The 13881-nt window shown below is 42.4% G+C and overlaps 1 protein-coding gene across 9 annotated transcripts in view; it reads left to right on the forward strand.

The window, feature by feature from the left end:
• Positions 1-13881, forward strand: part of RELL1 (RELT like 1) — a 95940-nt gene that overhangs the window by 41906 nt on the left and 40153 nt on the right. For 7 of the 9 annotated variants that reach the window (XR_015165494.1, XM_086406178.1, XM_086406175.1 and 4 more), the window contains exons 3-4: positions 2363-2434; positions 11421-11478. Coding sequence is in view for 7 of the 9 variants with exons in the window: in XM_086406178.1 (XP_086262304.1) it covers positions 2363-2434; positions 11421-11478 (130 nt within the window). In the remaining 2 variants the exon portion in view is untranslated. Of the gene's footprint in view, positions 1-2362; positions 2435-11420; positions 11836-13881 lie in introns of those variants that run through there. The other 2 variants (XR_015165495.1, XM_086406182.1) reach the window with 2 other exon arrangements.

Raw genomic sequence — 13881 nt, forward strand, 5'->3', positions numbered from 1 at the left:
AGACAGAAAATTTTCTTATTTGAGTTCAAAATGGGTCAGAAAGCAGCAGAGACAACTTGTAACATCAACAACGCATTTGGCCTGGGAACTGCTAATGAACGTACGGTGCAGTGGTGGTTCAAGAAATTTTGCAAAGGAGACGAGAGCCTTGAAGATGAAGAGCGCAGTGGCCAGCCATCTGAAGTTGACAGCAACCAGTTGAGAAGATCTTTGAAGCTGATTCTCTTACAACTACAGGAGAAGTTGCTGAAGAACTCAATGTTGACCATTCTATGTCGTTTGGTATTTTGAAGCAAATTGGAAAGGTGAAAAAGCTTGATAAGGGGGAGGCCTCATGCTCTGACTGCAAATTAAAAAAAAACCTGTCATTTTGAAGTGTCGTCCTCTCTTATTCTATGCAACAACGACAAACCATTTCTCGATCAGATTGTGACATACGATGAAAAGTGGATTTTATACAACAACCAGAGACAACCAGCTCAGTGTTTGAATGGAGAAGACGCTCCAAAGCACTTCCCAAAGCCAAACTCACACCAAAAAAAGGTTGTGGTCACTGTCTGGTGGTCTTCTGTCTGTCTGATCCACTATAGCTTTCTGAATCCCAGAAAAACTATTACATCTGAGAAGTATTCTCAGAAAATTGATGAGATGCATTGAAAACTGATACGTGCAGCTGACATTGGTCAACAAAAAAGATGCAACAACACCCGATTGCATGTTGCACAACCAGCACTTCAAAAGTTGAACAAATTGGGCTATAAAGTTTTGTCTCATCTGCCATACTGCCGAGTAGCCAACTAACTACTGCTTCTTCTAGCATCTTGACAACTTTTTGCAGGGAAAATGAAAATGCTTTCACAACCAACAGGAGTTAGAAAATGCTTTCCAAGAGTTCATCAAATCCTGAAGCACGGATTTTTATGGTACAAGAATAAACAAGCTTATTTCTCTTTGGCAAAAATATTTTGAGTGTAATGGCTCCTATTTTGACTACTAAAGGTGTGTTTGAGCCTAGTTATAATGATTTAAAATCAGGGTCCAAAACTGTAATTACTATTGCACCAACCTAATATGAGGTTGGAGTTTATGTTTATTAAGTAAATGGTTGTGTGAACAGTGCAATGAAAAAATGACAAGAGCTGGTACCTTTGGATTGACCTCAGAGTGTCTCAGCATTTCCTCCTCACATGGAGTTTCTGGATTGTATTTGAAAACCCTGAGAGGTGAAGCCCTGTTTTCACCACAAATGTACTTTTCAACCATCCTTTTGGGCCTTGGGGAATAGTTGGTAACTCTGCTTATCCTTTTCAGACCTCAAAGGGCAGTTTTTGCAGAAATGTGACATTTGGGGTAGGTCACCCTTCAAGTGGGATCACGGGCAGAGTTGGGGAGCTTCTTCATTCCTTGCCAGCTTGCTGGCCTGTTGGTTTTTCCCACCCCCACTGACCTTTGAGGCAGGGAGTGAGCACAGTTGCACGATGAGTCATGTGTGAGTTTATGAGCAAACCGAGGCTGAATGTTTGTCAACAGAAAGCGGGACCTTTCTCTCTCATCCTCTGCAGACGCTGTGTAGGTTGGCTTAGTGGTCAGCATGTGCACTGTCTAACTGGACGTGCGTGTTCATGGGGAGGGAGTGGCTTGGGTGGAGAAGACACTTTTCCAGATTACATGGGTAATATACCACACCATGATTTCTAGGTCAACCCTCCTTTTTCTTTCTTGTGTTATGGAAGCGAATGATAAGGAATCAGTTTTAGACTGAAGGTTTGACTTTTTTTTTTCCTAAAGACTATCCCATGTACAGAGTCTCTCAAAGTAAACTGAGTTTGTAGGTAATTAACCATGGCCAACATTTAGATCATTTGGAAGTATATTTCAAAGTCTTGTGAAGAGAGAGATGAATAATTACCCAATTTAAGAAATAAATTAATACTCTGTATATGGTATATCTACAATGAAAATAAAATCCAAGAAGTTTTTATTTTAGTTATCTTTATTCTTTCCATTTCCCCTTTGAGTTTAACAAAATGATGAGAGAGGAGTAATAGTTGAGAGAGAGTAATAGTTGTAAGGACTGATAAAGACATCTTGGAAATTAAGCCTGTGTCTGGACTTGAGAAGATATTGATGGGCAGTTTGCACCTGTTCTGCTGAGAAAGTCGCTGTGTGTTTTCAGTCACGTGTGCTAAGAGTGTGCTAAGAGAAAGGTAGGTTAAAAGAAAGCAGAGCTCTTAGCACCATGGGTCATCAGCTGAGCTTTCTGGAGACTGTTCAGAGAAGTCTTAGGCTCTGAGACTGTGTGTCTCTGACCTGATGCGGGTGAGCAATTGTAACCTGTCCTCCCCTCCCCTTTCTCTTTCAGAGTTGAACGACAGTGTAAATGAAAACAGTGACACCGTTGGGCAGATTGTCCAATACATCATGAAAAACGAAGGTATGGCTGTTTTAGTGCCCAGAACAATTCATTATTCACATGTTTTATTAAAAACCTGCTTCAGAGAGTTTGTATGGATTCTCCTGTCAATGTTTCTGAAGTTATTGGTAGCACCTTCCACCTAAGCTCACAAATAGCCCAGCTTCCAGCATTATCTTATCAGGAGAGTTTCACAGAAGTGAGTTTTCTAAGAGTCAGTGGGTCTGAGTGTTGCCAAGTCAGCCCTGGAGGCTTACCTTTTAATCCTGGCATCGCCTTGATTTGGAGGAAAGTCATAGTACCTCATGAGCCTCAGTTTCTTCCTCTAAAATAATATTTACCTCATGGTATTATTGTGACATATTACACAGAAGCTGCTTGGTATAATAAGCACTCAAATATTATCTATTCCTTTTTTTCTGCTTTTAAAAATACTGTGGTAAAATACACTAAACATAGAATTTGTTGTTACACCCATTTTAAAATGTACAATTCATTGGCATTAAGTACATTTACAATGGAGAAGGAAATGGTAACCTACTCCAGTATTCTTGCCTGGGAAATCCCATGGACAGAGGAGCCTGGCAGGCTACAGTCCACAGGGCCGCAAAGAGTCGGACACGACTGAGCACACACACACTCACACACACATGTTCACAATAGTGTACAAAGATCACCAGTATCTAGTTCCAGAATCTTGTCGTCATCCCAAACTCTGTATGCACTGAGCAGTCACTCCCCATTCTCCACCCTCTTCCCCTCCAGCCTCTGGCAACCCTTCCTCTGCTTTCTGCCTCTATGAGTTCACCTATTCTATGATATGTTCTTAAGTGTTAAAGCTTTTAAAAGGTCTAGGCTTTTCTGGTGGCTCAGTTAGTAAAGAATCCGCCTGTGATACAGGAGACCCAGGTTCAGTCCCTGGGTGGGGAAGATCCCCTGGAGGAGGAAATGGCAAGCCACTCCAGTATTCTTGCCTGGGACATCCCATGGACAGAGGAGCCTGTTGGGCTCAGTCCAAAGGGTCACAAAGTTGGACACGACTTAGCGACTAAACCACTACCACTAAGCTTTAATGACTTTAAGCGTTTTTTTCCGTTCTGAAATGTGTCCTAAACCCCTGTCTTCTTAAATTAGTTTAACCCTGATTAGATAAATCAGGGTCATTTTTCTGAAACACTGGTGATTGTCTCCACAAGATACCACACCCCAAGTGACTTTTGAGGCGTGTGGCACTCCTGCCCACATACCTGTGAACTAAAAATGCCACCTCTCATATCAGTAAACAAAGAAAGTCATAGCCATCAAGCCGTCCATTACACGCCACAGTGGTGAACCCTGAGGCAACCCAAGAGGGAGAGAATGCCTGCCATCCAGCAGCCATCAGACTACAGCCTCTCCCTGACTATGAGTCCTGAGGAAACTCAGGCTGTGAAAACACTGGATGCTGGCCCCAGATAGCTGAGGTGCACATCAAAGGAATGATTTCAGTGAGCCCAGACTCTTACATCTTCCCATACATGGAAAAGCGCTGAATTCCTTGACTTGGGATGTCTGGTTTTCTTTTATTAACAGTAACAGTGACGTTCTGACTACCTGATCTTTATTGCAAAAATTCTTGTACATCTTGGCTCCCTCCTTTGTCTTTCCATAGCAGTCTCTCAGAGTTATCTGAGAGTCTTGCCTCCTGAGCTTAAGTCCCCAGATTTGTCTACTGAATAAAACATAACTTTCAACTTTTAGGTTGTGCATAACTTTTAGGTCACAGTTTTTTCAGCCAACATATCCAATAGCCCTATGCTTTGAATTCTCATGGGAATGTAAAACAAAATGTTTTCCTTGGGCGCTCTCTGGGCCCTGGTAAACACTGTCTCAAGCTGCATGCACTGACGCAGCTGAGCCCTTTGTCTGAAAGTTGAAATCCCTCCATGCTGCTCAGTAAATACCTGCCTTCTGTTCCAAGCCCCTCCCTGGGATCCTGTGTCCCCATAGCCTCACTATTAACCACAGCACCTGCCTGGCCCAGGCTGCAGTCAGTGCTTCTGACCTAGAGAAGCAGCAACTTCATATGGTTCAGCATACTTTTCCTTTTTCTTTAGAGTGGACTTTACATATTGGCATTGATCTAGGTGCTTCATGTGCATAATATCATTTAATCCTCACAGTATTCTTCTGGAGTTGATATTATTATACCCACTTTACAGATGAAGAAAGGAAGACTCCAAGTGGTTGGTCACGTGGTTAGGGAGTAGTGCCGCCCTGCATGGGACTCTTGCATCTATTCAGCATTGCCTTGCCTCTCTTCTAGTTTGTCGCTTTCAGTTTCTCCAGGATTGAAAACCAGATGATCTAACTTAATAGGATGATGTTTAAAATAACAAAAAAGACAGTAATCAATTGGATTCAATATCTGTTTTATAAAACAGATAAAACAGATCTTGTGGCTCAGCTGGTAAAGAATCCGCCTGCAATGCAGGAGACCTGGGTTTGATCCCTGGGTTGGGAAGATCCCCTGGAGAAGGGAAAGGCTACCCACTCCAGTATTCTAGTCTAGAGGATTCCATGAACTGTATAGTGCATGGGGTCGCAGAGTCGGACATGACTGAGCGACTTTCACTTTCACTTTTTTTCACTTTTCCTTCAGGGAGCAGTAGTTGGTGATGCTATTCTTGAGGACTCAGTGGTGCATATTTCTTTTGCATAAAGAAGTGGATTTTAATTTGCATAAGAAGTACAGAAATTTGTTCTTGGCGTAAAAGCTCCAGCCATTACAGAAGTGCACCGAGTAAGGTGTGGATGGCCCTTCATTTCTCCTGGGTCTTGCACAGTCGAAACTGCCTTCATGTACATGTATATGTATGGTTGAGTCCCTTTCCTGTCTGCGTGAAACCATCACGATTTGGTTAAAGAGCTATTCTCCAATACAGCCTCCCCGGTGGCTCAGATGGTAAAGAATCCGCCTGCGATGCAGGACACCTGGGTTCTATCCCTGGGTCAGAAAGATCCCCTGGAGAAGGAAATGACAACCCATTCCAGTATTCTTGCCTGGAGCATTCCATGTACAGAGGAGCCTGGTGCGCTACATTCCATGAGGTCGCAGAGTCGGACAAGACTGAGTGATTATCACTCCCTCCAATACAAAATAAAAAGTTGGGGGGAAAAAAAAAGAGAAAGAAACTGCCTTCATGGCTTTTGGAAGCTTGGAGACCTGTGGGACCTGGGCTTCTGAGAGCTGAAGCAGCTGCTGAGTGAGTGAGTGCTGTATGAGGGGTTACTGAGAGGTGAGTGGTGTGAAGTGTCAGCTGTGAACACTTTGTTGGGGGCTAAAGTTCTCTTGTATAACTTCATATTTGGCACTGAATGCTTGCTAACTGCCAGGCCTGTTCTAAGGGTTTTCTGGGAGCCCTATGATTCTGATATATCATTTCCAATTTATTGTTGAGAAACCGAGGTCTACAGCACATAACTGACTTGCCAGTGTCACCCTGCTGCAAGTAGCAGAGTTGAGATTTGAACTCTAGCCTCTGACATCAGAGTCCATACCTGTGTACTGTCACTGCTTCTTCCTGGTGTCAGGAAAGATGAACGATAAACTTCCTCCTTTCAAAGAGATAACATATACAGCTGGGGCATTTTATAGAACTCTAAATATTAGTGCATTAAATTATCCAAACTACCTTATGAAGTCAGCCGTGTTACCACCCCATTTTGCAGATGAGGAAACAGGGGCCCAGAGGGTAAGAAAGTCACCTAAGGGTCATCAAGCTGGCCTGTGGCAGGATGGTGCCAGCAGTGGGCTCTTTTCTCCTATTACAGCCGAGGTGAAACCTGTGGGCCCCTGAAGGAAACAGACTATATAATTTCCTCACTCCCACACTCACAGACTCTAGGACTCCTCTTTTCTTTTTTAATTATGTCCTTTTCCTTTTGGAAAGTAGCTTTTTAGTTTCTGCTGCCTTGATTACCAGTGGAGTAATCAAAGCACTGATTTCATTCTTTCTCCTCCGCTCCCCAGTTCTTTGCCTTCTGTCTTTCTTATTCTTCACTCTTCTCCCTGTAAGGGCCTTCGTCTGTCACCTCTGATTTCTCCTGTGACCTCATCCTTAGGTGGCCTTGGTTCTCCTTGGCCACCAGGAGACATCTGATTTCCCTGGGTCCTCACACACAGTGACCTCTCTAGCTTCCAGCCCGTGCCAAAACCACAGCTGGAGGATTAAATAGGTACCTGGGGCTCTTAACAGTTTATAACCTAGTTTTATTAGTTTGCCTTGGAGACTTAAATTCTCTGTAGAACAGAATGTATTTTTCTTTTTTTTGTCATTAACAGACTCTGAACTTAATATCCATTTAGATCTCCATGTTGAGGTTAATTAACTTTATATTTTTAAAAAATAGTACACTATAACATAATTTTTCTTTAAACATTGAAGAAAAAAGTGAATAAAATTGAGTACAAACCATTACCCTTTTCTCATGTTTATTTAGGTTTTCTTTGCCTATTTTACATATTTTAAAACACTTTCAGTCCTGATATATGACTCATCTTCTGCTTTGCATTTTTAATTTGGCTAAGGGGGTAATACTTCACCAGTACTTATGGTGACATTCTTATTTATGGTTTAAACCTATCATGTCTTGGATGTTGCAAATCACATTTCGTTTAGACAAATATCTCTTGTAGGATGAATTTATTGGCTAAGCTGCACACTGATTATTTTCCCACTAGTCTGTAATCCTTTCTAAATAGAGCAGGACTGAAGAGCATTTGGGTGATCACTGCGGAAGTTTGGAAAGTACCTGCAACTCTCCAGCTGGGCTTCTCTGCCAGGGCCAGACACTGTCTGAAAATAGCAGCACCTGTCAGTATTGTGATTACTGTCCAAGCACCCCGGATTATGGTTATTTACATTGGGCAGAAGAGAGGGGTCCCTTGGTGAAATTCTTATCTTGGCACTCAATTTGTGTGATGGCTAAAAGGGTTTCTTCATAAACTACCATCATTACTGAGTAGATCCCTGAAACTTGCCATAATAATTATGCAAACATCCTGTGAACTGTTAAACCATCATCATTTGGGTGGAGACTCAGAAGGAGTAGGGAGGAGTTGGTTGGGGTGAAATGCACCCACCCTAGAGTCAGATAGACCAGGTTTTTGTATCTAGGTCTGTTTCTAGCTGTGGGATTCTGGACAGTCAGTACAGTCTTTAGGCCTCAGTGTCTATCTGTAAAATGGGGATGATAATTCTGCCTGCTATTAGAGTGAATCCGACACGGAAGGTCTACAAAGCTTTTTGACAGTGGCTGGCACATACCAGGATCTTGCCTTGAATGTAAGGGAAAACTTTAAAGAGAATAATGGTGGGAGAGAAAACAGGGCTGATTTTGACTACTCTATGCATATTATCAGGCAGAAGTTCAGGAAAGAAGAGAGGAAGCAGTATTTGGAAATGACTGCTCACTAGAAAATTTTCCCTGTTCTTGACAGGTTTTGCTTGCCCTGTAACTGACTCCTCCCATCCTTTGGACACCCATGAAAGGAAGTATAGTTGGACAGAATGTTGACAAGTTTAGGGGAGGGGACTTCCCTGGTGGTCCAGTGGTCAAGAATTAGCCTTGCAATGGGGAGGATACAGGTTCGATCCCTGATCAGGGAGCTAAGATCCTTCATGCTGCGGAGCAAACAAGCCCCTCTGCCACAACTACTGAGCCTGTGCAACATAAAGAAAGATTCCCACAAGATGCAACAAAGATCCTGGTGCAGCCAAATAAATAAATTTTTTTTTAAAAAGTGTAGGGAAAACTGTCTCTTGGAGCTTATTGGAGTTATGAGTAATCACAAAGAGATGTATATTTAATAGAACTTAATTGGGTTTTGCTCTTTTATAGTAATTTTATAGCCAAATTAAAGCATGTGTTTATGTGCTAATGGTGGTGTTACGTTAGGGTTTTCTCATCACAGGAAACCAAAAAGGTTCCCAAGGGATAGTTCACTGAGATTTACTCCCTGGTATAGACTGGGTGAAAGCCTAGAGACAAGGGTCTACATGAGTGCGTGTGTGCATGTGTTGGTCCTACATGAGTATGCATGTTATTTGCATAAAAACTTGAGCCTACTCTTAAATCATTGCTCACAGCAAACAAAAGGGTTGTTTACTATTGTTTCTAAGAAATAAGGTTGAAGTACAGGGATACATGAATATATGAGATACAACACAAGCCTAAAAAAAAGTAATGCTTTTAATATATTTTAATTATCTTCCTGGGAGCATTTTATAATTTGATGTTTCTAACAGAGGTCATCATTTTGCAGGTGATTAATTTTCTCAGGTAACTATATAAACTTTTTGAAAAGCTCATCTTTATAAGTGAATGCTATTAGTGTTATCTTTGTTTCCATTTCTTTCTTTGGTTGTTATTTCCCCCCCTTTTTGTTAATAGTTTTGAAGTTTAGTAAAAGATAGCATAATATAACGGAGAAGGCAATGGCACCCCACTCCAGTACTCTTGCCTGGAAAATCCCATGGACGGAGGAGCCTGGTGGGCTACAGTTCATGGGGTCGCACAGAGTCGGACATGACTGAAGCAACTTAGCAGCAGCAGCAGCAGCAGCATAATATAAATGTCAGCTGGCAAATTATTGTGTGTTCCCTAAACACTTTATCTGAAAGAAAATGTTTTTTGGAATTCTTAGTATTAGTTCAAGGGAAATAATTAAATTATATTTAAATTTGACTTAGAGGGTAACATGCCTTTTTTTGTCCTGTGGGAGAAGGCACTACTGATCCATTTCAGTGCTTTTTTTTGTAATGATGAGTCTTTTTATATCAAAACTTATATTTGGAAATGTATTTGTGCATTTTCACAGATAGTCATGAAAGGCAAAGAAATTATTTCTTTTTGAAAATGATGGTGTGTTCCATTAGTATTTCTTCAAAAATTCTATGCATTTGCAAGGGTTGTGAAGGGGATAATATTGGATTGTGGGGGCAAAAAATCCCTTACTATTTTATATGTAAAACACAGATATGCATATAATACATAAACAATTGTTTATCTTCAGTATTATAGTTTTATGGGAGGATGAATTAGGAAAAAATGTCGAAAAAAAAAAGCTTCTGGGTGGAGCAGTCATGAAAAAAAGTTGCAGAACACTAGATCCATCTTTAGCTGTTGACTTAAAAGCAGCAGTGTTGAAACTGGAGTTAATTTTCCTTCTCTTGGAATTTCGAGATTGTTGAATATTAAATGTTGGTGTTAGCTCACATGGTAAATAGTGACTTTTTAAAAACTTGTTTTATGTCTAGAGAACTTGTTGTGGTTAGTATTGAGAACAGCACTTTAAAAATCAATGGAGAGGTTCCCCTGGTGGCTCAGTGTTAAAGAGTCTGCCTGCCAATGCAGGAGACATGGGTTTGATCCCTGATCCGGGAAGATCCCACATGCCATGGAGCAGCTAAGCCGGTGTGGCACAACTACAAGCCTGTGCACTAGAGACTGGGAGCTACAACTACTGGAGCCCATGTGCCTGGAGCCTGTGCTGCACAAGAGAACCCACTGCGGCGAGAAGCCCGTGCACTGCAACTAGAGAGTGGCCCCTGCTTGCCACAACTAGAGAAAAAGCCCAGGGAGCAACGAAGACCCAGCATAGCCAAAAATAAATAAACATTTTAAAAAAATCAATGGAAAGGGGTCAGGAGTCAGTCACAACATCTGGCCTTGCCAGGAGATACCCAAGAGGAACTTGACCATTCAGTTCCATCTTTTATTCTTAAGACTTGACACCCTACAAAAAATGAAGTAACATGTGTGTCTGTGTACGGTGGCGGGGTAGGCGCCCAGGAAGCTGAGATTCAGTTTGCTTTAGTTGACAGCCTAGGTTCCACCTACAAATTTGGATTTTTTTTTTAAAATTAACATTAGAAGTCTAATTTAACTCAGTCCATATTAGATAACTGATGTGTGTAACCAGTGAACTTCCTATGTAAGCCCTAGTGATAAAGGACCTGCCTCCCAATGCAGGAGATATAAGAAACCTGGGGTTCAGTCCTGGGTCAGGAAGATTCCCTGGAGGAGGGCACAACACCTCCCTAGTATTATTGCCTGGATAATCCCCACAGACAGAGGAGCCTGGCAGACTACAGTCCATAGGGTTGCACAGAGTCGGACACAACTGAAGTGACTTAGCACTCATGCATCTGACCCTGACCAGCATTTGAAATTTTAAGATACCTGGCTAGAGTTAAGGTCTTGTATGGTCCTTAAGCAGAGCTAAACCAAATGGCCCACCTGAAAAACTAACCCTTTCTCATCCCCAGTGCTGTGTGGGATAGACTTGATGCTGTTACTGTGCTCTGATCAGGCATGTCCAAAGATCAGACTCTTTGCGACCCCATGAACTATAGCCCCACAAGCTCCTCCATCCTTGGGTTTTTCCAGGTAAGAGTACTGGAGTGGGTTGCCATTTCCTCCTCCAGGAGATCTTCCTGACCCAGGGATCAAACCTGAGTCTCTTGTGTGTGCTGCAGGCGGATTATTTACCACTGAGCCATCGGGGAAGCCCATAGACTTGATATTACATGGGGTATCCAGAATTTAGGGCTAATTATTTGAACACGTGTAAGTTATTAGAATATAGGTCTCGGGTCATGCATTTCATGACATATTTAGCAGAGTGAGTTAAATTGAGTTTCCTTTTGGTTTGAGAAGAGGAGAAAGAAATTTCTGTGTTATATTGCTGATGATGTATAGGAAGCAGAGCTTTGTGGTAGATCTGCTTTCCCTTGCATAGATCCTCTGTCACTCTCACTAACTTCCTGTGAGTTGAAAATTATCTGCAGATGGAGCCATATCTGGACTTTCCTTGGGAAAGGCCCTGCCTTCTCCAGGGCCCCAAGGCCTCATCTGTGAATTGAAGAAATTCAATTAGGTGTTTTTCCACCAGTTTTTCTGATATGCTAATTCTATGATCACTCATCTAATTCATTCCATTTTAATTTTTTTTTTTTTTTAGCAAATGTTGACATTTTAGCAGCAATGGTAGAAGATAACAGCGTGTGTGATCCTGAAAGGTGAGTGCTTTCCCCCTGACTTTATGAGGCTTTTGTTTTCAATTATCTGCTGGAGCAGGTTTCTCTACTTTGTCCTTATTGACACGTGAGCCAGAGAATTCTTTGCTGTGGGGAACTGTCCTTTGCCTTGTAGGAAGTTTAACAGCATTCCTGACCTCCAGTGCATGGATGCCATGGTCCCTTTCTCCTGCGGTGTGACATCCCACAATGTCTCCTGACATTGTCCGTGTCCCCTGGGGGTGAAGTCGCCCCTGGTTGAGAACTGCTGGGTTAGTGAACCATGATGGGAGGAGGAAGCCCTGGAACTGGGCACCTGAATTGTCTTCCCTGTGCCACTTATGGCTCCCCTCTTCTCGGGTAAGTTAACTGACCACTCTGAGCTCAAATTCCATTATCTATAAACTGAGGGTAACCGCCACACCAACCTAACTGGAACATCATAAGAAATACAGACTATCTCGGGCACTGAAGACCTCCATGAACAATTAGTTATGCTTAAATGAAAAACTGGGCTGGTTTGGGAGCACCTGCTAAGTTCTATTGGAGAAGGCAATGGCACCTCACTCCAATGTTCTTGCCTGGAGAATCCCAGGGACCGGGGAGCCTGGTGGGCTGCTGTCCATGGGGTCACACAGAGTCGGACACGACTGACTTAGCAGCAGCAGCAGCAGCTAAGTTCTATTTTTGTATTAGGGTATGGATGTTTGTTTTTGATTATGGTTGTTGAGCTTCACAGTTGGTCATAATCACAGGCAACTATATTTCTGTGTAGTCTTTCATGCTTCAGAGAGCATTTATTGAGTGCCTGCTGTGTGCTGGGCATGATGCTGGAGCTGGGCCTTCATACATCCTTGCCAAGGAGGACTCAGTCTAATGGGGAGTAGAAACAAGAAGTAGGGGAAGCTTGTGGGGAGACAAAGCTCAGGACAAAAGGCCCAGGAGAGTGAAAGTGTGGGATGCCCTGGGAAGTTTCAGTCTAGGGTGGCCTGAGGATGTGCTGTGGACAGAAGCAAGAAGGACCAAGGAAGCAAATTGGGTCTGAGTGACCTCGCCAGGGGTTTGAACCTTTTTCTGCAAGGGGTTTGGACCTTTTTCTGCTTACTCTGTAGGTTGTGCACACAGCACATCTTAGCTGTTTCATACATGTTTGTGAAACTGGCCACGTTAGACCCGCGTTTCAGTGAGGTGACTCAGTTCAGGAGGGCCAGTGTTGGGAGCCCTGGTGGTGTAGTTCATGGAGACTCATGGGCTGTGGGTCCCCCCACATTCCAGCCCTGACCACAGGTTCCTCATCTAAGGACCATGTCACCTCAGTCATCTTAGAGCATCCTAAAGTCCCCATCATTGGATTTTGTGCACAGCACATATAGATAATTGTTTCATTTTTTTTTCTTTTGATAAATGTTTCTTGAATGAATGTTGTTAAACTTACAATTCAACCTCCTAATATGTGATATTAACATTGTTTTACCCCAGAAAGCTGCAGCTGTGTGTTTTTATTTTAACAACGTAAAAAGTATCCTTAACGAAAGCCAGGAAACTTTTGGCTGTTTGGGGTCTTTGAGACTTTCTCTTCAATTATGTGTGCTCCTTTTGAAGTGGACAAGTGGGCTGGTTATCTGTAGCATGAAGGCTGGTTGATATATCATGAGACCTCCATGTGCCTTTGGGACTCTTGGCCTGGTCTCAGGCGTCAGGCTCTGCTGTGACATGCTGACTGGCCCACACCCACACTCACACCCACCTATTCCACATCAGAGTGCAGATTCCTGGTCAGGCCAGCCCTGTCCTGTCTTAACTCCTCCTTTTCTAGAGGACCAGAAGCCTGAAACATGCCTTTTGAAAGCAGCCAGCATCTAACCTTTAGACTTGTGCTTTTTATACTTTGGATGGCCTGGCTGGGTTTCTTCTAGGTTGTCAAAGTAGTCTCCCCTGTTTCTGAAGCACTGTAGCATGATGGTTAAGATCATGGTTTCAGATTTAGTCTTTCTAGATTTGGATCTCAGAGCCATCACTGTGTGACTTTGAGCAAGTTGCTTAACTGCTCTGAGGCTCAGTGTCCTTGTTTTATAAATAATTCCGATTTAGAGGTTTTGTAAAGATCGAATGCTTAGAATGCTGTTAGGTTTTTATTATTATTATTATCAACGTCTCTTTTGAGCGTCACTTTTGATATCTTGGCCTAAAAGCCTTCTTCCTTTGACCCAATAGTCAGACTGGATCAAATATTCCTTCCTAAGTCATCTAATGATTGGATTGGAATTTAAGTTTTTCTTTCCTCCAGTGTATATATATTCAGGGCCTTTCTTTGCTTAGAGATCTAGGAGGCATTTGGGTAAGTATGAGAAATTAGTTTGCATGAAATTAGATTGTATGAGAAGGGAGATCAGCCATACAAGAAAA

Source organism: Bos grunniens, chromosome 6 (assembly GCF_055505025.1).
Source record: "Bos grunniens cultivar Pamir isolate PY7600 chromosome 6, Bosgru_T2T1.0, whole genome shotgun sequence".
NCBI lineage: Eukaryota > Metazoa > Chordata > Mammalia > Artiodactyla > Bovidae > Bos > Bos grunniens.